The sequence below is a fragment of the Pteronotus mesoamericanus genome, unplaced genomic scaffold (genome assembly GCF_021234165.1).
Source record: "Pteronotus mesoamericanus isolate MK-2021 breed Mesoamerican mustached bat unplaced genomic scaffold, CSHL_Meso_final contig_164, whole genome shotgun sequence".
Lineage (NCBI taxonomy): Eukaryota > Metazoa > Chordata > Mammalia > Chiroptera > Mormoopidae > Pteronotus > Pteronotus mesoamericanus.
Genome location: NW_026555065.1, coordinates 29,366,280 through 29,389,666, shown reverse-complemented (window position 1 = coordinate 29,389,666; position 23,387 = coordinate 29,366,280). Strand labels below are relative to the sequence as shown.

Genomic DNA, 23,387 nt, shown 5'->3' with positions numbered 1-23,387 from the left:
CTCCTTAGTGCACTTAATTGATGCTTTCTTTAAGCCAAAATTGAACTACCTGCTGTTGCCTGCGTGTTTCATCCTCCTGTCTGCATCTGCTTTTTCCACTTGGAATGTCTCACATCCTTCCAGTTGATGTTCGCTGGCACTTGTTGTAAATTTACAAATTGTCATCGCTTGGAATGAATTTGGCTTAATTAATGGTGGTTAATAAGTGGGTGTTTCAGGTGTCTGCCTGAAGCAACACAACAGTTGAAATATTACTGGTAACCTTTATTCCGAAGGTGATGCCTCTATTTTAAAAGTTTTTGAAGGTTAAGAATGCAAGGAAAGATATTTTTTCTTTAAAAAATGAGAAGATTCACTTGTTACTTTTTTTATATGGAATATTCGGGCAAGCAATGTACCTATCCTGGGTCGGAGCTTGGTTATGCAACTCTTCTGACTAAGCCTTGATTTTTTAACAGGGACAAATGGAGGTGGGTGGGCAAACAATCTTAATTCAGAAACATGGCCATACTATATCATCTGTCGCAATCATATTCCTTTTTAACATACGTCGTTTTCTTTTTCAAGACCCCATGCTCTCTGTATTAAGAAACTTTGACCCCTAACAGAAGGACTCGTTCTTTGGGATTCCTTTAGCATTTATCCCATCCACAAATGTTCATTTTATTCCTATTACACCCCAGATGCTATGCTGGGAGCTGGGGTTATCAAGGTACATAGAACTACCCCTGACTTCAGGGATTTACCATCTGGTGGGAGAGGGAAACTGTTATACAATATACTATAAGATAGCTTCTTAAAATAAAGTACAATGTCATGAAAGAGGAAAAGAGTGAGAACTTAATGATCCCAAGGTCAAGGAGGTCCTTCCAGAGGAGAAACCTTTCACCTGGGCCTCGGAGAATGAGGTCTGGGAAGGGAGGAAGCTGCGCTTGTTCAGGAATGGGGAGCTGCCCAATCTGGCCGGAGCACAGGGCTCACGGGAGAAAGGGAAGCGGTAGGAGATAAGACTGGAAACACAGCGTGCAGCCAGGAAGGGGATGGGCTTAAAAATCAGGTCAAGGAGTCTGGACCTCACCCAATATTTAACGGGAAGACATCTAAGGTATTTTAAAGATCAAAGCAAAATTTTGAGACCTGTATTTTCAAAAAATAACTTTGGTGGCATGATCAAGGATAGACTGGTGGAAAAGATGAAAATTAGAGATAAAAATTAGGTTAACTTTCTGGATGGATGCAAAGGTATCTTGCATTTCCCTTCAGACATCCGATACTTTATTTTTTGTTTGGTTATTTGTGTACATACTTTTGCTGTTAGTAATGCTTCCTAAAATCGAGCCTCCTATCTTCGACACTCAAGAATTCTGGAAAGTTACATTTATAGCACAAACTACTCAGTCATTACAGTCTTCTTTCTCTAATTCTTTCCCTATCTTAGAGCATCTGAGGGATAAACAAACATTAAAACACATTAACAATATATATATTTAAAATCATAATAGACATAGTTCATAGGTACCACTTTGAGTTTATACCATGTTCTAGGTGCTATGCCAAGCATACTCATTACCTCTCTTAATATTTTCAGTAAGGACCATTACACCTGTTTTATGGATATGCTGAAGCTCAGACAATTTTATCTGCCAGAATCACAAAGTGACCGACTTTTAATAACCAAATATTTACTCTCTAGGAAAAGGAATGTGCAGGCATTCTCTTTCTCATTAGTTAAGGTTACTCAATCATACCTAAGTTTATAGTTCATAGATAGTACCTAGGATGTATAATTAGAAGTGAACATTTCTGATAAATTATTTATATTTTACCTTTTCTCATTGCATTCCTGATGGCTGACTTTTTGTAGGAAAAGACTGGGATTTACATAAAATGCACATTATTCCTGGTCAGTTTCTATTTTTTAAAGCAACAGACATGCTAAAGTGCCTAGTCTATCTAATAAATTAGTGAATTCATATTATCACCATGTACAAAATAACAGTCGTGGGAGGAGACAGCCTTTCACTTATTTTTTCCCCTCAAACTACATTTGTCTTTTGTGGTTTCAGACTGGCTTTTTCAGAAGTGTAATTTTTCTTTGTCTTGGTAGAATCTGAGATGACTGACTTTGTCACTAGCATGTTAACCTCTTCTTTTCTCACTACCCCATGTACGTAGGAATAGCTTGCCGATTAACTCCTAAGTTAGAGAACATGGCCTATAAAGGAATTTTAAGTACCTTTTTTGGTGTTCTGTGAAGTTACATGATCTCAGCTGAGTTAATTACCTTTGTTAAAATTGTGCAAAGGGGTTCATAGGATTCTAAACTGCAGAAGAAGCAAAACAATTTGAAAGCAACCTGCCCTTTACCTTGATCCCTACCTTCTCTGAAACCATGGTGTAATGCCAATGAACAGAATAATGGTTGACGAGCAGAATTTTAAGGCATTCTAAATATCTCTGGTTGGTTTAATAAAATTAATTAGCCTGCCACGGAGAAAATTTACTAGCGTGCTGGTTAATTTCACAATGTAAAGTCAGAGAAGGGAGGTGGGGTTGAGGGAACAAACCTTATTAGTTTTGAATAATTATTTAAAGATGTGGAGCAGCCTATTTCAAACACTTTGATTGCCAAATCCATTAAGGCTTTAAATTCATTGTTTGCATCCTGGCATATATGGGAAGGAATCTCTCTACTTGAAATCATCAGCATATTTGTTAACAGCCAAGTGACTTATTTAAGATACAGAACAACAAGTAGAATCCTGATAAACCCATGGGAATGAGAATTTGCCTTAAGACTGACTCTTGGGAGGTTTCCATAATCTTAATTTGCCATTGATGCAATTATTGTTTTTTCTTGTCTTTTTAATCCAAACAAGATGTTTGCAGTGGCCATGGAAAAGTGCCTGAAATCATGTGCCTGAATTCATTTAATTTGCCAACATTGTCTTTTTTTCTCTCTTTCTTCCTGTAATGGGCAAGAGTCAGTTCTTGTGCATTAGGTACTAAATCTCTTCAATTACCAGCCGGGAAGAAAGACTTAAAATCGTGCTTCAAACCCACAACCTGATTTAGTTTTAAAGCATATACACTTGTCCTGTGGAGCCTAAATTAAACTGCAGAAAGGACGCAGAGCTTGGGGGATTAAACCAGGCGAGGCCAAGGCTCAGGCCAGCAATAGCAACCAACCATTTTGGTTTCTGTCATTAGAGCCCCCTTGTGCAAAAGGAGAGGGACAGGAACATGCTAAGACACAACTTGCAGGAGAAAGCACAATATTATAATACTTGGAAGCCAGATGTGGAGTAAATGTTAGTATGGGGGAGTCTAATCAAACCTTTTATTCTTTTTTCTCTCTCTTTTTGGGTGCTTGGCAGCCATTTTCAGTGTTGATGACTCTGTGGTTGATCTGGAGACCCTGGCGGCATTATATGAAAACGTGAGTATCAAAGACATACAGAGCCAGAGTTTCCATATTTTCATGTCTTTATTAACTGAAAAAAATGCCAAGGCCTATCCCTGGCCAGGTGGTTTAGTTGGTTGGAGCATCATCCTGTACACCAAAAGGTTGATTCCCAATCAGGGCACATGCCTGGGTTGCAGATTCAGTCTCCAGTTGTCCAGGCCAGTCGATGTTTCTCTCTCACATCGATGTATCTCTCTCCTCCCCTACCCTTCTCTCTCTAAAGTCAATAAACATATCCTTGGGTGAGGTTTTAAGAAATGTTAAGGTCTAAAAAAAAGTTATATGTGTCTCCTTCCTTATGAAAAAATCACTGATTCATTCATTCATGTTCTTTGGCCGTAAGGATTTAGATATAGCATGAATGAGATTAAGGCACAGAAATGCAAGCTCAGTTAAGAGCAGATATAAGAAAAGCACTTGCTTTCTCACCCCCACTGTGGTATCTGAGTTAGTAGATTTGTTTGCACACCTGCAAGGGAGTGTGGTTCAAGGTAGAAACCACTTCTTTGCCACAGAAGTCAGCCCTAGAGCTTACTATCAGAGTTACGGAGGGTAAGCTACTGACTTAATGTTGGCATACACCAGTGTCTTTCTTTGAGGAATGGAAATGCCAATAGCAGCTGGGATAATTATTCTTAGTGCAAATGAACTGATGGTGTTGAGTCTGGGGAGTAGTACAGGATGGCAAGTATGCGTTTTAGATTTGGTATCAGACAGGTCCAGCTCTATCATTGGCTGCTGAATGACTTTAGGCCAGTTAAACTCCTTAAGCCTGTCTGATTATCAACACAATAGGAATTATAATGGCCTCTATCTGATTTTTCAGAAGTATTAAAAGAATTCAATGTATGTATCAGTAACAATGTATTGTTTTTGAACAATACAGCACTCTGCACACATATGGTCTTTAAATTTGGGTTATATGTGGAAATAGCGAGCACAATGGCAGGCTCTCTTGAGAAGCTGGCACAGGAGAGTCAGAATTCCCATAATTGTTAACTGTTCTTGTTCACTGACTCTGTTAGTATTTGAAATTTGAATAGATTGAATCAGATTCTCTTTACTGAAGTAATGGTATTTCCCAGAAGCTGCCTGGAGCTCGATAATATGAATAGTCACTGAGCTCAAAAAATGATTACTTTGAATACTTATGTACCCTAGGACCTTCAGTTTCTTACAGAACATTGTTATAGTGCAATAATCCAGCCTTGTCGCATTGACAGTTCCCTATACATTTTCACATCCTTTATATAAATCAGGAGGTCTTTAGTACTACTGGGTGGGAAGTTCTGATGTTTTTATCAGTAAGGCTTTCACTAATCGACAAGAAGGCCATCAGGAGCTGATGGTGCATTTTCTTAGTACCTGGAGGGCAGTACGATATCACTGGAGAAAGATTCTGAGTCAGGTCCTTTGCCAGGTACTTAGAGTAAGCCTTGGCAGAATCATCTGTAAAATGAAGATACAATAATTGATGTTGAAGGACTTCGTAAAAGGCAAAGTGCCTTCTGGATGCTTTTTGTTGTTACCATGTACTTAGGACTTTGTACACTGCCAGTACTTGTTTGCTCACAGTAGAGGTAAGCGGCATGCAACTGGAACAGCTGGAGAAGCTGAACAAGTATGTGATCAAATGCTAAAATAAGTGGTATAGACAGGGGGAATGCTTACAAAATTTAGAAAAAGAGAAGACAGTGATTAGAAATAAAAAAGTAAGCAGCCAACCTACGTTAGGAGGGCTGTTGAGGGTCAAGAAGCAAGTGCTAAGAACAATTGGACCCGTTCCTCCTTACAGGCAAATGGAGGTTTCAGAGGTAGCAACCTAATGCCCTGGCTTCTGTATCCAGCACATGCGACTTGTTATGACTGTTTGCATTAGCCAGGAATTCTCAAACACTAGCATGCACCAGAATCACTTGGGCTGTTTGCTGGGCTCTGCCTTTGGAATTTCCTATATCTGAGGTAGGGCCACAATCTTGCACTTCTAATTAGTGACAGGTGATACTGATGCTGTTGGTTCAAAGACCACACTTTGAGACACATTGCTTTAAACCAACGAATTTCAACTGGCATGCCATGGCACACTGTGGTGCCACAAAAGAGTTTTTAAAACATGCAATACCTGACTTTTTAGTTTGGGGCACTGACCTCGTTTTCCTTAGATTGTCAAATGAAAATATGACAATAGCCAACACAATAATAACCATCTGGTGTGAATGAATCAAAGTTATACCTATTTTTTGTTAGATTAGCAAAAAATATGTTTTGGTGCGCCACAGAATTTTAGTAATTAGTTTATATGTGCCATGAGATGAAAAAGGTTGAAAATTACTGCTTCAGACACATTCTCATTGCTCTGTGTGTGTGTGTGTGTTTTGTTTGGCTTCTTTTTGAATACAGAGAGCCCAAGAGGATGAATTGGTTAAAATAAGAAAGTATTATGAAACATCCAAAGAAGAAGAACTGAAGCTGCTGGATAAACCTGAGCAGTAAGGATGCTTGAACACTTTTCTGTTGGGTCAAAAGTACAGTCTCTATCCTCCTGTATCCCAGCTCTGAATAATCACCTTCAAATCATGCAGTGAGCTAAGTCTCAGCTCCATCACTCCTGTGACCTACTGCATGTAGCAGAATGACCTCACTGCTGGGAAAAGCAGCCACAAGATTTGCTCTGCTGGAGAGACTATTTCTCAACCCTTTTCCCCATCCCTCGTGACTCCCCTTCCTTGTTCTAGCAACTTATTAATTCCTCCTAGACTAAACATTCTGGCCAAAAGGGTAACTGAGGAAGGAGTAAGTCATTGCTCTGTTTAAGGTCCTGCAGATGCAGTTAAAAAGATGTCAGAGCACAGCACTGAAATTGATTTTCCTAAGTGTCGTATCCAGCAAATGTAGCCTGAAGGTGCCAGCTTTTCCCCAAGTTTCTCCACCTGCTCTGCCCAATTTACATGTGACTTTTTCATCTTTTCTTGGCATGTGCTCTTCCCTCCATTCACTATCTAGAATTGTTTGCTTTATAGATTGGGGTGTCATTCCACATCCTTTGAAAACCCAGAGCTCTCATGTGTAACTGAGTGACTCTTGTCCTTGGCTGGGCTTTTAGGGTCTGCAAACCACACATAAGCTTCTGTGGCTCTGCAGCCACCAGGCCCCACCCAGGACTCTGTGAGAATGTGGAATGGGGCCTGGAGTAGACAGAGGGCCCCTTTTCCTGTTGCTGTCTTGAGTGCTTCATGTCCAATTCACACCACCCTTCTCAGTCTAGAGGGGAAGCAAGGGTAGGAAACAAAAGAGAAAACTGAGTGATCAAGTTGAGGGTGACAAGTCAGCCCTACAGACATTCAAGGTTCTGTGGCTTGTACAGAAACCCTCCTGCCTTGTGCTTGGATCCTCTAGAATGCACCTCTCCCCTTGGGTGAGGTACATTCTCTCACCTCTAAATGGCTGGGTGGGGGATTTCTAGGCTTACTCAGTAACTGATAAACCTTCATGATAATGTTGGGAAGCTTCAGTGATGGCTTCTCACCTGTAGCATGGGTCACCCTGCCCCATCGTTAGTTTATGAAGCCTGGAAATGTTGTGAATCAGTGCAAATGAAGTTCCACAGCCCTTCTGCTCAAGCAGCGTGAGCCGTCTTCCTTACCAGCACCCCCCACGCTGATTCTGTGGTCCATTCCAAGTCATGTTTCCTTAATACAATAAATTAATCCTCACTGATGAGCTAGTTACTAAAAATTAAGTGACTAATAGTGGAATATTTAGACACTAATGAGGACATGCGGAATATTTGAAGACTGTCTGGGCTGCTATAACAAAATACCCTAAACTGGTTGACTGATAAACAACAGGAGTTTATTTCTCACAGTTCTGGAGGCTGGAAGTCTCAGATCAGGGTGCAAAGATGGTCAGGTCGTGGCGAGAGTTCTCTTGCAGGTTGCAGACTGCTGACTTCTCTTTGTATCCTCACATGGCCAAAAGCAAAAAGAGGAAACAAGCTCTTGTGTCTCTTTTCCTAAGTGCACTAATCCCACTCATGAGGGTTCCACCCTCGTGACCTAATTATCTCTCATAGGCCCTACCTCCTAATATAATCACAGAGGGGTTAGGATTTCAGCATGTGGATCGGGGGTGGGAGCACATTCAGTCCTTAACAGGGGCAATAGGACATATCAAGCCTTTAGGGAGTGCCAACTGTGCCATGTTGAGCAATGTTACTCTAAGCCTAGAGTCAGCCAGCTTTTCCTGTAGAGGACCAGACAGTAAGTACTTCAGTTAGGTTTTCAGTGCCATCTGACCTGTTTGAACTATGGAAGTCTGCTGTGTGTAGTGCAAAAACAACTACAGTTGATGCATAAACAAATGGTATGACTGTGGCCCAATACAATTTTACTTAGGGATGCTGAAATTAAAACTTCATTTTACATGTAATGAAATGTTAACCTTCTACTGATTTTTTTCCCACCATTTAAAAAAGGTTTAAACCAGGCTCAGTTGGTTAGAGCATTGTGCTGATACACCAACATTGTAGGTCCGATCCCCAGTAAGGGCACACACAAGAATCAACCAGTGAATATACAAATAAGTGGAACAACATATATCTCTCTCTTTCTCAAAAATCATTAAATAAAACAAACAAACAAACAAACAAACAAACAAAACACCTGAAAAAAATGTTAAAACCATTCGTAGTTAGTTGATGGGCCATACAAAACAAGTAGTAGGCTGAATTGGCCTGTGGGCTACAATTTGCAACCCCTGCTCTAAGCTACCGCAATTGCCAACCCAGTGAAATTGAATGGCGGGTTTCTGCTACTGGAAGTATTCTCTTTTTCCTTTTGTGTTAATGTTTTTCCAGCATTCTTTTTCAAGGTTAATTGCCAGGACACAGAGTAATGGTGGCAGGTAATTAGCAAATAACTTACTATTCCTGCCTTCTCTACTGATGATATAGATAGAAGAGCATTTTTAAAGCTTGTAAATAGTCATTACAACAGCTTCCTGAACATGCTAAGTTGTACTGACAACAAAGAGGCCTGCTGTGCTGTCCTGGCGAGATGATGTGCCTGGGCTCAGTTGCTGGAGCGTGAGACGCAGCATGGCCGGGACTTCGGGCCTGAGTGTATTTCACCTTTGCTTTTGATCTCCTGCACAGCACAACACTTGTTTGATTGTGCCAGAGTCTGATTTTCTGACAATTTCTTTGCCATTAGCTCCAAGTTAGTTGACTATGTGCATGTTTTACATACTGGAAAATGTGAATCATTTATAGTTTGGGCATTACAATTTCCTAAAAATCCTGTGGTGCCCAGTCCTATAAATCACAGCATGGAGAGGCTGGCCTCATCACTCACCTCATCAGCATCCATGCATCTCAGTACCCGTTTTAGAAAGCCATTTCCCATAACGGTGTCATCTGCCTGGGACCAGGCTGTCTGAGAGCCACTCCCTTTAGAGATGGCCCTCCACTCTGCACACTCTGCCTTGGGCTGGTGGCGAGGCAGCTCTGTTGGGTTTGATTTGGCTGACACAAGTTCTTTGTGGCCTAGAGTGAGGACACCATAGACAGCCTATTGGAATGCTCCACAAGGCCCTCTCCTGACCTAGAGCTCCCACAAAGAAGACACATTGATGTCTGAAACAAGGCTCTGTGAGTGTAGACCTATATGGAAGAACACAGGTTACAACATGAAATGTTGTACACAGTTCTTATGTGCACACACATCTGAGATAATACCACTCGGTGGCTTAGGGAATCATAACCAAATGTTAATTCCTTAAAATCAATGGACCACAGGGTGTCACTGCACCTGTCAGCTGAGTTGCCTCTCTGGATATGTAACCCACATGATACGAGGTGTAGAACTTCCCTCCTGTATACAGGCTGAAATGATAGCAGTTCCTGGGAAAATTAGCCTGCCTTAGAGAAAGAAAGGAAAGATCCCTGGTTTGTGGCTTCTTCGGGGAGTGTTTAGTCCTATTACTGGCCCTAGGGTATGAAGTTGGACTAGTCCAAAGGGAATCAATCTATAAATACCCTTAAACACCAAGGCCCAGTGTCCAAAACCAAGATTTCTTATGGTTAGTGAGTAGAACACAGTTGGGGGATAAGATATTTATCAGACCCTTGCTTCATAGCCTTTGAAGTTATGTATACTTCTTATATTTTCCCAGATGAATGGGAAAGGAGTATGATGCTCTTCCTGAAGGCTCTGCATGGCTATTTTTGGGCAGAACGTGACATAAAATCATTCTATTCCAAATTTGCTTCTTCATTATATCTTCACATTCCACCAGGTTTCCAAGTCAAAAACCTACAAGTCATTTGGCATGCTACTCAAAATCCTTTGGGATTGGTCAGTTAACTTTGGTTCTTGCTGCCTTAGTAACTTCCTCATCCTTTTGCCCTCTCTGTTCACACTGCAGGCCCTCTTACCTTCCCTCTTAGAATATTGCGGCTATGGCTGTACAGGTCTCCCAGCCTCACGTCTGTTCTCACCTGCAGTCAATTGGCCAAGCCACGGCCATGGTGACTTTTCTAAAACAAAAAGCTGAAAGGATCACTTCTCTAAGTGATTTCTAAGTGAAAGGATTCACTTAGAAAAAAGTTTGAAGTCTTTAGAACACCAAGCCCATTTTAGCATGTGACTCCTACTCACCTCCCCCGCAAATATTATTTAAACCATCTAGGCTCTGCCTGGCAGTCTCCTGCATCCCGCAAGTGCCAGAGAGCTCCAGGAAACCGTACCTGACACTGACCCTCCATGGCTCTGACTTCCTATGTGTGGCTTCCATAGCTCCTGTTATAGGTCCCATCACTGATAGCACGTGTCGCACTCCATGGTGATTGTTGATTTATTTCTCAGGTTATCAAGAAGGAACTGTGGATATGTTAAATTCTGTTTGCGGGTCTTAGCATGCTGCCTGACAGTGTATATGCTTCATATGTGTCTAAAGGACTAACCAAAATCAGTCTTGGTCACTGATGTTCTGGCATTCATTTTCCCTGACACATTCTCTACACTTCTATCCCAAAATCATGTAAAATTCCCAAATTTCCCTTTCCCGCCCAGCTCAGGGTAGATGTTTCAGGCCCTTTTCCATGCACAGGACTTTAGCTCTAAGATTCCGTCAGCTGTCCTATCACAGGCCCTGAGCCCAGGGAGCGTCTAATCCTAGAGAGCCTTGCAGCTCTATTTTACTCTTTCTTGGGTAACATAAGCTGGTGATCCTATGGGCATTTCCCCCCATGTTGGTCCTAAACCTCCTGTTATGAGAGTAATTATAAGTAATTGTTCATTAAGTATTTCCTCCTTTTCATCTATGTCCTTGTTGAGTTGAAGTGTTTCTCAGTATATTCTCTCACACAGTTTCTATAAATACTTCACTCATGTGTTCATTTACTCTAGGAAGTGTGCATGGTCTAGGAATCTGAGTCCTACTTGGGGACTGGAGTGTCATGGTCACATTTGGAATAAGAGAAATGCAGGGCACGTCCCCTGAGGTAGCTCTCAGCAGCATTGGGTAAATAAATTCCTCAAGACTCACCACGGGACCAAATGCCCCCTTTCCCACAAGCTTTTTACTGCTCGTATTTGTGAAAACTGGTGGTACCCCTTATTCCCATTGTAAATGAATCAATGATTTAATATCAATTTTATAAAGAAACAGTTTACATAAAAATGTAATTTTTCATCTTGTCCTAATTCAGAATTCCTATGGGTTTCTGCTTTTATATCCCATTACACAGCTTTCCTAGTTATCCATTACAAAACTTTCAAACAAAGGTGTGGTTTCTTTATGGGTATTCTTTGCTTCATCTCAGTGTCATTAAAAGAAAAAAATATCACCTGGTTGTGGGATCAATAAGAACAACAGCTGATAATTAGAATTTTATTAAAACCCATAGTTTCCTAAAATAAAGTAAAAGAGGTGCAGAGTATAAGTTAAGGGAATTTCTTTGGGTGTGTTTGGAAAGAAGGAGGTTCCAGCTTTGCTCCTTCAGAAAAGCATTCTTGGGGAGAGATTGCAAAATATCAGAGTATGATGTGATGAGTAGACTGAGGCTTTCAAAAATGTCAGGTAATAATCATTCCAACCCCAAATGGATTTAATTGCTGTTAGTGGATTCTCTCCTTTTCTGAATTCATGTCCAACTCTTCCCACTCATTTTAATTTTATATCCCTTCCTCTAGTGGTTGGCCTGAAGAGTGGGTAGCTCTTCCAACTTAATTTTGCAAAGGGCAGCAGTGCCCAACTGCTCAGACAGTGAGCTTTTGTGGGTAGCTTGGTTCTCACCTTTAGCAATTAAGATCTGCCTTGTCATCAGAAAGAAAAAAAGAACTACTAAACTTCACGACAGCATGGGTGGAACCCGAGAGCATTATGCTAAGCGAAATAAGTCAGGGGGCGAAAGGCAAATACCATATGATCTCACCTATAAGTGGAACCTAACCAACAATACAAAATGCAAGGAAAATAAGACCAGCAACACTGAAAGGAGAAGAAACCAACAGAAACAAGAGGGAAGGAGGGAGGGAGGGCGGGGGAAAAGGAAGGGAAGGGGAAAGTCAAGGACCATATAGCAAGGACTCATGGACAAAACCAAAGGGGAAGAGTTGAGGGAGGGCGGAGGCAAGGGAAAGTGGTGGGGGGTAGGCAGAGACAAATGTATTTGAAAAAATAAATTAATTAATTAAAAAAAAAGAAGTTTTAAATTGTGTCCACTTAATGAGTAGCTGCTTTGTTCCAGGTATGAAGCTTGAGCTCTGTTTATATAGGTAAGATGATGTGGAAAAGTAAACAAGTATCCATAGAAGAGGGAACATTATCGTCTATTACCTAATTCACTGAGCAGAAGATAATAGTTATCTCACTTCAGTAAGAGACTTTTTATCACTTGTCTACAGACATTTACCTCCAGTCTTCACTTTACTCGGCCTGTACACATATATCTTTAGAGAAGACTGCATTGTAAAAGGAGTGTACTGTGTACTTTTTCTCATACACTAAAGAGTAGCACTTCTCATTTGGGTTCAGTCCCCTATTTGGGTGGCAGGAGATAACTTGTGGTTTGGTATAGCTGCATTAACTTTCTCTTCCTAAAGTAATTTATACACCATGCATTTGTTTACCATCATAGAAACCCATAAAAAAGTGGCTTTGTTGTCAACAGTAGAACACAGTCAGTCAGCCTGATACCTTTTAAAATTGTTAAGTTGACATTGTCAAAGAAGGAATGCTCTCATGGGGGATCTTTCTCAGCTGTCTTTTCACTTTCCTTGTGATTTTATACGAAGCTAGATGATTCCTTCTTAATTTCTACAGATTTTTGCATGAGTTAGCCCAGATCCCTAATTTTGCTGAACGTGCCCAGTGCATCATCTTCCGATCTGTCTTTTCCGAGGGTATCACCTCCTTGCACCGAAAGGTGGAGATCATTACACGAGCTTCTAAGGTAGGTTTGCTGTCTGATTTAAAAAGATAACTTTGCCCTTATTAGGAGTAAAAGATGAAGAGGGAAGTGGGAGAGATCGACTAGAGTTCCTTTGCCAAAACCTTGTATATTTTTCTAAGTAGAGCTATGATGATTATCCTGCTTAAGTGTGAGGGGGTGTGTGCATGCGGATGAGGTGGGGGCAGGGGAGGGAAAGAGGGAGAGAAAAGGAGAAAAGGGGGAAATGACATTTTTACAGATTTCTTCTCAAATATTCCAGATACCTTCCAATGTACATACTAGACATATAACGCCAACCCAAGTAATATAGTTTGTTTTTCACTCAGCTGTCTGGATTACAAAAGGGGTTTTGCTGTAGACCCATGAATTTGATCATCTGAAATGTGCTACATAGTGAAATAAAAAAGATTCTAGAGATTTGACATATGACATAAATGATTATTACAATGAATGATGAGCAAATAAATTTTTGTTGGCTTTACAACACTGGTATTCATTATAAAGTTAAATTCTAGTGCTCGGCTTTTTCTCACAATGACCAGCATCCTTAAGAACATAATCCTCTCCACGAATCCTGTGGTATTGAGTCGCTTATCTGAAGGCATGGTTTTTTTCTTTCTCAAATATAAAAGATTTCAATAAGGAATGCATACATATTACCAAAGTGTAATATATATCCTCTAATAGCACCCTAAAAGTCAGGAGCAGAAGTCAGCCTGGGGCTGCATTTGGCTTTCTTTTCCCTAAAGTAAAGGACGAATATTTGTTGTTGAATGAACATCGGTGTATTTGGGGTTCAGCTCCATGATAATTGGTGTTTGCTGTCGCAGGGCTTACTGCACATGAAGAGTGTGAAGGATATTTTGGCTCTCATTCTGGCTTTTGGAAATTATATGAATGGAGGAAATAGGACTCGGGGACAAGCAGATGGATATAGCTTAGAAATTCTGCCCAAACTCAAGGACGTCAAAAGTCGGGTATTTATTTGTTTCATAATGAATGTCTATGATCTGCCATTATTTTTCTTTTATACCTTTAATTTAAAAAAAGACAAAATATTTTTGATTGCTCTATTTATCTCTGTCCTCCCTCTAACAATATATTTTACCTTTGCTTTCTTTTAACTTTTGAAAAATGATATGGTTTTTGTTTCATCTTATTTGTACGACAAAATTCCCAATATTTGTTTGCTCTAAAATACACAGTTGGGTGTTGAACTGTAATGAAAGAATAAAACAGATAACATGTGATACAAGGCTTGAATTTAGTGTTCAAGCCTTGTAACTTACATATTCCTGCTAATGGAACAATGTTGAATCACCAATTGACCAGAGCATTTGAATTATTCTTTTGCCCACAACAGTTGGGCGGGATGTCTACTGTCAAACTCTCTGAGCCTGATTATCATTTGGCTCCACACCCCTGCAGAGCCACCTCTTTAGAAACAGCCGGCCCATACCTAGGCATCCCATCGGGGGCAGCAGGAGTGGAAGGAGGGGAAACACACAGGCAAATTGGAATTAGACCCATGTGAACAAGACTCAAAGGCTGCTTTGTGGGAGGGCCTGCTCACTCCTTGCCTGCCAGGGTCATAAAGTGGCACTGCATTCCTTTTAAGCTGTCCTGATTGTTTTTCACGCCATTAAGAGCACACATCTTTTGAAAGGTGGGAAGAGAGGGATGGTTTTCTGTCCTAGTCCCTGGTTCCCTTTAGCACTCCCCTGTCCCCTCCTGTCTTGGCTTTATACCAGAATATATAGAGACAGTGTTTTGTTTATATTGTTTGTTTGTCTGTTCTAGCCATTACTTCAGAGGTCTTATGGATTATTATTACTATTTTTTTTTTAATCACACAAAGAGTAGTGTAGTGTCATTTCTTTGTATGGATGCCCTTAAGAAAAAAAGGATGAGACAAGGAGGGAAATCTTACTAGTCTCAATCAGAACTAGTACCAGGTAGCACAAACTGAAAGTATGTGTTAGGGTCACAAACTGAGATTTTGGCTCTCAACTGTATAATACAGCAAAGTCTCATGTGAATGATTTTCATTTAAGCTTCTCTTTTAAACCTAGGATAATGGGATTAATCTGGTGGACTATGTCGTGAAATATTACCTGCGTTACTATGATCAGGTAAGAAATGGCATTATGTGGAAAACTACACTAATGGGGTTTCAACTGTTACACATTGTTGGCATTCAGAAATTGGATGATGGATGGATGGATGAATTTCAAGTCCAACATAGAATTTGAGAGCTATCCAGCCTCCTTGGTTTACAGATGGAAACACTGAAGCAAAGTAGTTTAGTTGACTCTTGTAAAGGGAAGCATTATTCGTGGTACAAATCTACTGACTCCCAATCCACTACATGACACACTTCAGAGAGACCTCAGGTTATCTCAGTGCCTTCTGACCAGATTGTCAGGGCCTTTGTGAAATCTATAGCCATCCAGTAATTGGTTATGTTTGAAACTAGATTCTGGGAGGCAGACCAACATTTAGGAAGTTAATATTCAGTAATACCCACCACATTATCAGTAATGTTCATCTGTGAACAAGGTGAAGATATGGAATCTGAAATCCTTCCTCTTTGCTTAAGTTGCATTTGCAATTAGAAATAAAATTTTCTGTGAGAATCTACCTGAGCACAATTTTCTCTGTTTTTATTCCTTCTCATTAAGTGGAGAACAAGGAGTCCTAACTTTGAGAAGAAAGAGGTACTGTTGTAAGTTGCTGACAAATTTAGCGATCAATATGAATGGAAAAAGTCTCAGGAAAATGTTCTCAGGACTCCTGCTTAACTATCCATGTCAGCAAAGCTTTTCCTAGGTTCTGAGGGAAGAAAAGGAAAGATTCCAGGGCCTCATTTTTTTTTTTTAAAGGCCTGCGATTTCATCCAAAAGATAAGCTAAGTACTGATGAGGTTTATAGTTATTTCTCCTGCCCTCCAGGTGGATTTACTTAACTGTTCTCAGTATATCTAAGTACAACCGGATTCTGGTCCCACCCCACCCCCAACTTCTTCTCTGTTTCTGTTAAGGATATTATAATGTTTTGTCATTTAGACATGAAGCTGTGCATCTCTTTGGTTGATCTCTGTCCGTCAGGCAAATTTTTGTCATGTTATTCCCTGTTTTCTGTGGGTGGGTGAGTAGGGGGGGCGGGTGTATGTGTGTGTGTGTGTGTGTGTGTGTGTGTGTGTAATGCCAACTGACCCCTGCTCCTTCAGGCTTTAAGATAACTCACCTCGGAAATTTCGCCTGCTTCCCAGCTGGCCTCCCCACCTCTGGTCACTCCCATTCTAGCCCCTCCCACACCCTGTGGCCTGATTACATTTTATAGTTCTGATCACTTCACATTTTTACTCAAAAACTAAATAGCTCCCATTTTTCAAGTGAATTAAGACTCTATCCAATTTAATTCCAGTCTTTTACAACCAGACTTTTATTACTTTCCCTCTACGCACATTCTGTGATTCAACTCAAGACTTGATGTTTTCCAAACACACCCTGTGCCTTCTTACTGATGTGTTTTTATATCTGATGTTCTCCCTAAATGGAACTGTCCTTGTCATTAGCCTTTTAATAAAGCTCTTTTTTCCCTTATAAGTACTCTTTTAAAATAATAAAAGATGTTTTTTGGATAAAGCTTCTAACTTAACTATATATTATATATATATAAATATATTCAGAATCAACAAGAAAAGTCAACTTGTCCCTTCCTGTTAAAAAAAATAAGTGGCAAAGAGACTGCAGGTACCTACAGAAGACAAATAGGATATATGAATTGCAAACTAGATACCTAGAATAGCATTAGTAATATATACAGATCAAACCTTTCTCAGGCCTGTCATGAATGGTTGACTGATTTCTTTCTTCTCTGTTTGAGATCTCTAGGTCAAATGAGACCTTTATCTAGTCTGCCTTGGATTCATCAAACTATGTCCTATGAAGGGCACCTTGAAAAAAACTTTACATGTCGTGTGCTTGTCAAGCTGTTTGTCCATGGAACTGTGCTTACATTCAGAGACGCCTTTTTCTGATTCATGCAAATGTGCTGAATGGGATAGCAAGGCTTTGACCTTTTTGTTCCTAAGCCTTAGAAAATTGCATAATATTTCTAGGGATTTTTTTCCTAATGAAAAATAAGGACATGTATCACTGTTATTTAAAATAATTTATAACAAAATATTGCAGAATTTTTAGTAAGTGTCCAAAGATACAAACTAAGGTCAAATAAATTATGCTAGAGTCATAAAGTGGAATAATAGACTGCCATGGAAACTGTATAAGAGAATTTTTAGTGGAATTGGAAAGTGTTCTTGATCTGCTTTTTAAAATTATAAACATGTTTAAAATAGTATATAGTGTAATCTCAAATATGTAAATATAAATACACACAAACACCTGGAAAGATATGTATTAAAATGTTTGGTTATTTCTGGGTAGTAGAATTATAAGAGATTTTTACTTTCTCCTTTTTTTTTATTACTAAACATAATGAGCACATGTCACTTCTGTAAAAGGAAAAAAAAGGATGTAATAAAAAATAGTGCAGTCTTACATGATCCTACTTCCATGAATGTTTTGCTCAGTTCCACATCTTTTACTCCTTTGAAACCTGGGAACAATTTGTTTGAATGACTCTCTCAAAATTTGTTTTCTGCCTTATCTATAGGTATCAATGAGCAACTACCCATTATCCTGGCATTGCTCGCTGAGATCCAGAACTCATTGTTGTCTCTTTTTTAGTGCCTGTAATGTAGGTGCCTGATTAATACTTGCTGAGTTGCATATACTGCAAATATCAACAACAATGTAATAAAAGGCATCTGTAGTGAAGTAGTTACGAGGAGGTCAAAGCCATTTTTGAGGGGAGTTGGGGCAGGTGTGTTGATCTTTGGACCTTTTTATACCCAATTCTAGAATTAGAATACCCCAAATTCTAGCAGCAGTAGAAGTTATGGCAGAAGCATTTTGAGTGTGGCATTTCTAATCCAAGGTTGACATGAGCAAATTTACCTCATGGTGTCGGCCTCAACCAAGTCAGATGCATTGTGTAGGAAGGCTGAAATTTGCTTATGATATGACTCACTGAAGAGAGCTGAACTCAGTGGAATCAGCTTCGCAGAAGGAAATATTACCATGAGAATGGTTTCAAACTCAGAATGGCCCAGTTTAGAAAAAATAATAAGTCAACATCTGTGTGGTCTTCTCCTAGTTTTCGCTGTGCAAAACGCATTTCACTCAACAAGAGTGTAGAATTATGTGATTTATTAAACCCTCCTCCCCATCTATGAGCATTAAGTGATGATTTTTGTGGTTAGTGGTGATGAGCAATTAAGTGAAGAAAGGTGACTTCTGTTCCAGGCTCTCTCCCACTCATGCCAGGTTTTGGGTCCAAGTCTAGGTCTGTGAAGTTTAAAGAAGCCCATGAAGAGCCATGTCTTTTCAACCCTAATTGAGCAACTTTCACAAGACCTACCACCAGGCTGGTTTGCTCAGTGCCATTTTCTCTTTTTCTCGATTAAAAAAAAAAATGAAGCTGGACTGAGTCTGATAAAAACTTTTGGAAAAGAGAAAGAGATATTACTTATGAGTTCTTCCAGGGTAGATCATCTTGGCGCTTTGTGGCAAGCATCTTAGATGTCACTTCATCTGAGTACTCAGACTAGATACTGCCTCCATGGTTTTTTAAAGTACTAAAATAAGTATAGGAAGATGAAAACAAGTGTGTTGATCATGTAAAATGTTCTTATCAAATGAGGAAAACCACCTTCTGCTGGCATTCCACGTAAAGCTAAAGGTCTTAAAGGAAAGGAAAGGGCCCAAGGAATCCCAGAAACCACAAGAAACTATGAAAGTAAGTTAGGTGTCTCCTGCTAAAGATATAAATTTCCCAGAACAGTGTTTTATGCATCTCTGTGATGTTCCTAACATGTATTGGCATGCCAGAGGCTATGTTCCATACTGAGAACAAGACACTGTTCCTGCCTTCCTTTCTAGTGGGGAAGACATGGAAGCTAACATGGCAATTTGTTAATTAATGGTGATAAGTGCTGTAATAATAGTAAGTAGGAGGGCCTCTTGGAAACACCCAAGAGTTGATTGCTGGGACTTAGGGGAAATCTCTGAGAGAGTGACATCTGTTTTGAGACTTGAAGGACAAATATGAACAAAGAGGTGTGAGGATGTTCCAGGGAAAGGTTAGAAAAGGACAGTTTCAGGTAAAAGTTTTACAAAAGCCCAGAGGCAAGAGGCTGTGGCCTGTTCTATTATTTCATTAAATTTGGGGAGGGGAGTTATAGACTGGAGGAAGGTAGAAACAATGCTGGAGATGTAGACAGAGGCCAGATCATAAAGTGCCTTGTAAAGCAGTTTTAGCATTTGGAACTCGTCCTAATGGCAGTAGGAAGGATGGAATGTGAAGGAAATCTGGCAAAGTTGCCTGTATGGGGAGACCTGAAGACTGTCTGAGGTATGCAAGATACGGAGCTTACATTAAACAACTCAGGAAAAAGCAAGATAGACTGGAAAAGAAATTGGAGGCTCAGCTTATCTTTTGATGTGCCTGATGAAGACTTTGTCCGTCAAGATGTTTCTCAGCTCAGGTATTCTATGAGGTAGAGTTGTGGGGCTTGTCAAAAACTATACTCAATTGTGCCCTCGGTCAATATCTGGTGAGACTGGCCAAACAAAATTTTTACAAATATGTGAAGAATTCTATCACACACATACACACATGCTTTAAGCTGCAGAAGAAGGTAGGTAAAGGCATCGGAGGGTGATCATTGCTTCCATTGTAGTGCCGCCTTATCCAGCACCTTCTAATTCATACCCATTGACATACCCCAAAAATGAGTTACCTAATTGCTACCATGTGCAATTCAAACCCGGACTTTCAGTTTAAGTACTTTCATGTGTTCCTTCTAAGCCTTTTTTCCATGGACATAGAGTGTCCAAGATCAGGACATACCTGACAATTTTCTCTTTGATTCATGAGGCAAAATAGAACCTAGCCCATGCCATAGCCAATCTAAATGCCAGTAAGACCAAAATGATATTGTGAAAGACACGAAAGCACTTCAAAGTCACCAGTCCAAATTTAGGAATAGCAGAGGAGCATTGGTACGACTTTTATTCAAACATTCAATAAAAGAGGCTTTGGAATTTCAACTGAAAGTGACAATTGGAAGTAAACTGTACTTTTCTTTACTGTATCTCTTAGGAAGCAGGAACAGAAAAGAGTGTCTTCCCCCTGCCTGAACCACAAGATTTTTTTCTGGCTTCCCAAGTCAAGTTTGAAGACCTCATAAAAGACTTGAGAAAACTGAAGAAGCAACTAGAAGGTAACAGGAACTGTTCCATTATTATGAAAATAGCTAAGATTTTTTAAAAATGATTTATGAGAATTGTTTATGTGTGGCTCATGGAATGGGATTGGTGCAGTGTTCAGTGATAGTATTCTGCAGCCCTCAGGAAACCTTCCATCTCTGCCCACTTTCAGGGCACCGTATTTGCATATCCCTCTCTTACTAGTGTTAATTAGTACTTATTACATCTACATCTTGTTTCATCTACATTTCCCAACATACAATGGATATAATTTTAATAATAATAACACCAACCCTTTATGGAATGCTTACTGTTGTCTCATGTAATTCTTATAACAATCCTTATAAGCAGAAACTATACTAACTCTCTTTTACATATAAAAAAAAGGAGACTTGGAGAAGTTATGTTCACAAAGCCAGTGCGAAGCAGATTTGCTAAGCTCTAATCAGGTCTATCTGCTTAGAACTCATGCATTTTCTAAGCAAGTTTACTATGCTCTGTCTGTATGTCTGTTTGTCTCTCCGTCTTTCTGCCTTTCTCCCTTCCTCCCTCCCCCTCTCACTGTCTCTCTCTCTCTCTCACACACACACACACATGCACACACATGTTCCTATAAATTTGCTTCATATATATATATATATATATATATATATATAATAATGATGGCAAGATCATAGTAAACATTCTATTTTAGTTTAATTTACATTTTTAATTATTCAAAGCAAAATGCTGAAAGCCCCTTTTGGCTTTTTTAAAAGGTGAAAATATGTCTTTCTTGGGCAGGAATTTTCCTTTGGCATTTCTAGAGCCTTGTGTTTTCACTGTGGAGACATCTCCTTGTCCAAGAATATAAATACTTGCGTTGGAGCTTGTATAACTCCAATTGAAGAGCTCTGCGGAGGATTTAGGGAGCGTGTTAATGTGGAAATGGAGCCCAGAGTGCCAAAAGGAGAGCTTGAGGAAATGAAGAACTTGAACCAGGAATATTTTTACACTAAGACATAAAATAAACATTTAAAAAATGTTTATTGTGAAAGAGTGCTCAGAAATCTAAGTCTTAGACAGAGAACAGCTTGGAAATGGAAGGAAAGTAAGAAAGATCTGCTCCTAGTGGCAGAAAAAGCCATTTGTTTTTACTTTGGGCATAAAACTTGCTTAAATAAGGATAGCGGTTACAAGTGAATACTTTTACCTTGTAAATTATTTTTAAAGGAACATGTGGATTTTTTCCCCCCTCCTGTTGATGTGGTTGAGAGCGTGAATTGAACCAAATGAATGCTTTGTTCAGGAATGTGATATGTGAACTTGTGGTTATTCTTTTCCCTTTCCTTAAAAAAAAAAAAGACAGTTTTATCCTTGTCAAACATGAGGAGCTTGATTCTTATTGGAATACAGCAAAGTAAGCTATCGCATAGCAGTTTTTTCTATCTCCAATGGCAGAGTTAGGGTGCAGGCATCCAGACCTCAGGGTGGCTGCCTGGGGAGCAGCAGCAGGGAGGACCCGTGTTTGTTGCCTCCATGGACGTCCCTGGATGCTCAACCTTCGTCCTTCGGCCTGAGTAACACCCTGCCCTCTCATCTAGTCTTTTGAACAGAAACCTCATCTATGTGGGATCTCTCCTCTTCTGCTTTCCTTCCAGGGGCTGCCCCTTTCAGGCATCCTGGCTCAGCTGCCTCCCTTTGACATTCCTGTGTGTTTGATGATAAATAACAAAGGGATGAGAAGAGTGAATTAGGAAGACAGTGGACAGGCAGGGGTTCCCCCAAAGCTCCTCACTTTGGTATACCTTATTTTCTCCAGGGAGATCCTAGCTGTCATTCCAGATCTCTCAGTACTCAACTGACACTTTCCTCAGTCAATTTTAAGGAAATACCAAGCTTCTGAAGTTGGAGGAGCTGCCTTAGGAAGGAAAAGTGAGCATCGCCTCAGTGATTTAACCAAAGGACACGAGGTACCATAAGGGCGATGGAGGAAACTGGGGCTCCCCACACACATTGAATATTTAAACAAAAATGCCCTGCTAATCTTTAGGGATGCCAGTGTTTTTCACACATGAAAGGTACCTAGTAAATATTTAAAGAAAATACAGACCGTTGGTTCTCTAATGAATTTCTTTTTCTTCTAAATGCCATCTGGCAAGATGGCCAGAGTCGTGGCGGTCCGTTTCATCTCATGTTCTCATTCAGGTTTCACCTCTGTTTCCATAATGCCTTGGTGTGAGCCTCGATTGAATGTTTAATTGAAGAGGACATAATTTTCACACATACAGCAAAGATTTGATGAGGCTTTGAGGTTTATTGTAGCCATTAAAATGTCGTGGCTGCTGGCAAAACCCCAGAAAATGTCTAAAGCTAAACCAGATGTGATTAGCAAATTTCAAGTAGTCTCAGGCCCCAGTTCTCCCGGCAGCCGTGGTCCTTTAGAATAAATTTGTTTTGAGTAGCATGAGCCACACCTTAACAATAGGGTGTGAATTAAAGTATGACTGTTGGTTGTACAACTGTCACTGACACAGGTAGATGTCAATAGGCATATTTTGCAGAGACAAGAACTTTGAATAGCTCTTTTATGTAGGTAAACACAGCAAAGAATTGATGACAATAGTGTCAACTACAATTTATGCATGTATATAATAATAATGCATTATTATTGTCTATCAGGTACTTTACATATACCACTTATTTAAATCCTTGCAATGCCCCTGTGAGGCAGATATTATTACCGATCTCTCAGAGAGGAGAAAACTGAAGTTTACTGTGCTCACGTAACTTGCTGAGTCACTTCACAGGGGATGACCTAGCCACATTTTAAATCTGCCAGTGGCCCAGAAGTCTCTCCATACCTTATCAGAGATCAAATCAGAAAGATATATAATCAAGGCATAAAGCCTCACAAAGATACAAAGGACAGGAAGAGAGTCACTGGAGTCACTGATGTCTGCGTGTGTGCAGGTACATACACCTCCTTTCTCCCCTGCCTAAAACCATTTGTGTGTACCCTTGGGTTGGGGAGAGGTAGAGGGAAGACACGCAAGAGAGATGGGTTATAAAAGTGAAGAGACACAGAGTTGTGTAAGATTAAGACCTCAGGTTTTGGAATCAGACAGGTATTTTTTACTGGTTTGGTGAAAGT

The 23,387-nt window shown here is 40.0% G+C and overlaps 1 protein-coding gene across 1 annotated transcript in view; it reads left to right on the top strand.

The window, feature by feature from the left end:
• The window catches only part of FMN1 (formin 1), a 342,380-nt gene that overhangs the window by 213,574 nt on the left and 105,419 nt on the right, over nucleotides 1–23,387 (top strand). Inside the window, exons 8-13 of the mRNA XM_054565622.1 lie at nucleotides 3,378–3,439; nucleotides 5,867–5,955; nucleotides 12,791–12,920; nucleotides 13,751–13,897; nucleotides 14,993–15,052; nucleotides 20,148–20,268. Coding sequence (XP_054421597.1) covers nucleotides 3,378–3,439; nucleotides 5,867–5,955; nucleotides 12,791–12,920; nucleotides 13,751–13,897; nucleotides 14,993–15,052; nucleotides 20,148–20,268 — 609 coding nt within the window. The remainder of the gene's footprint in view (nucleotides 1–3,377; nucleotides 3,440–5,866; nucleotides 5,956–12,790; nucleotides 12,921–13,750; nucleotides 13,898–14,992; nucleotides 15,053–20,147; nucleotides 20,269–23,387) is intronic.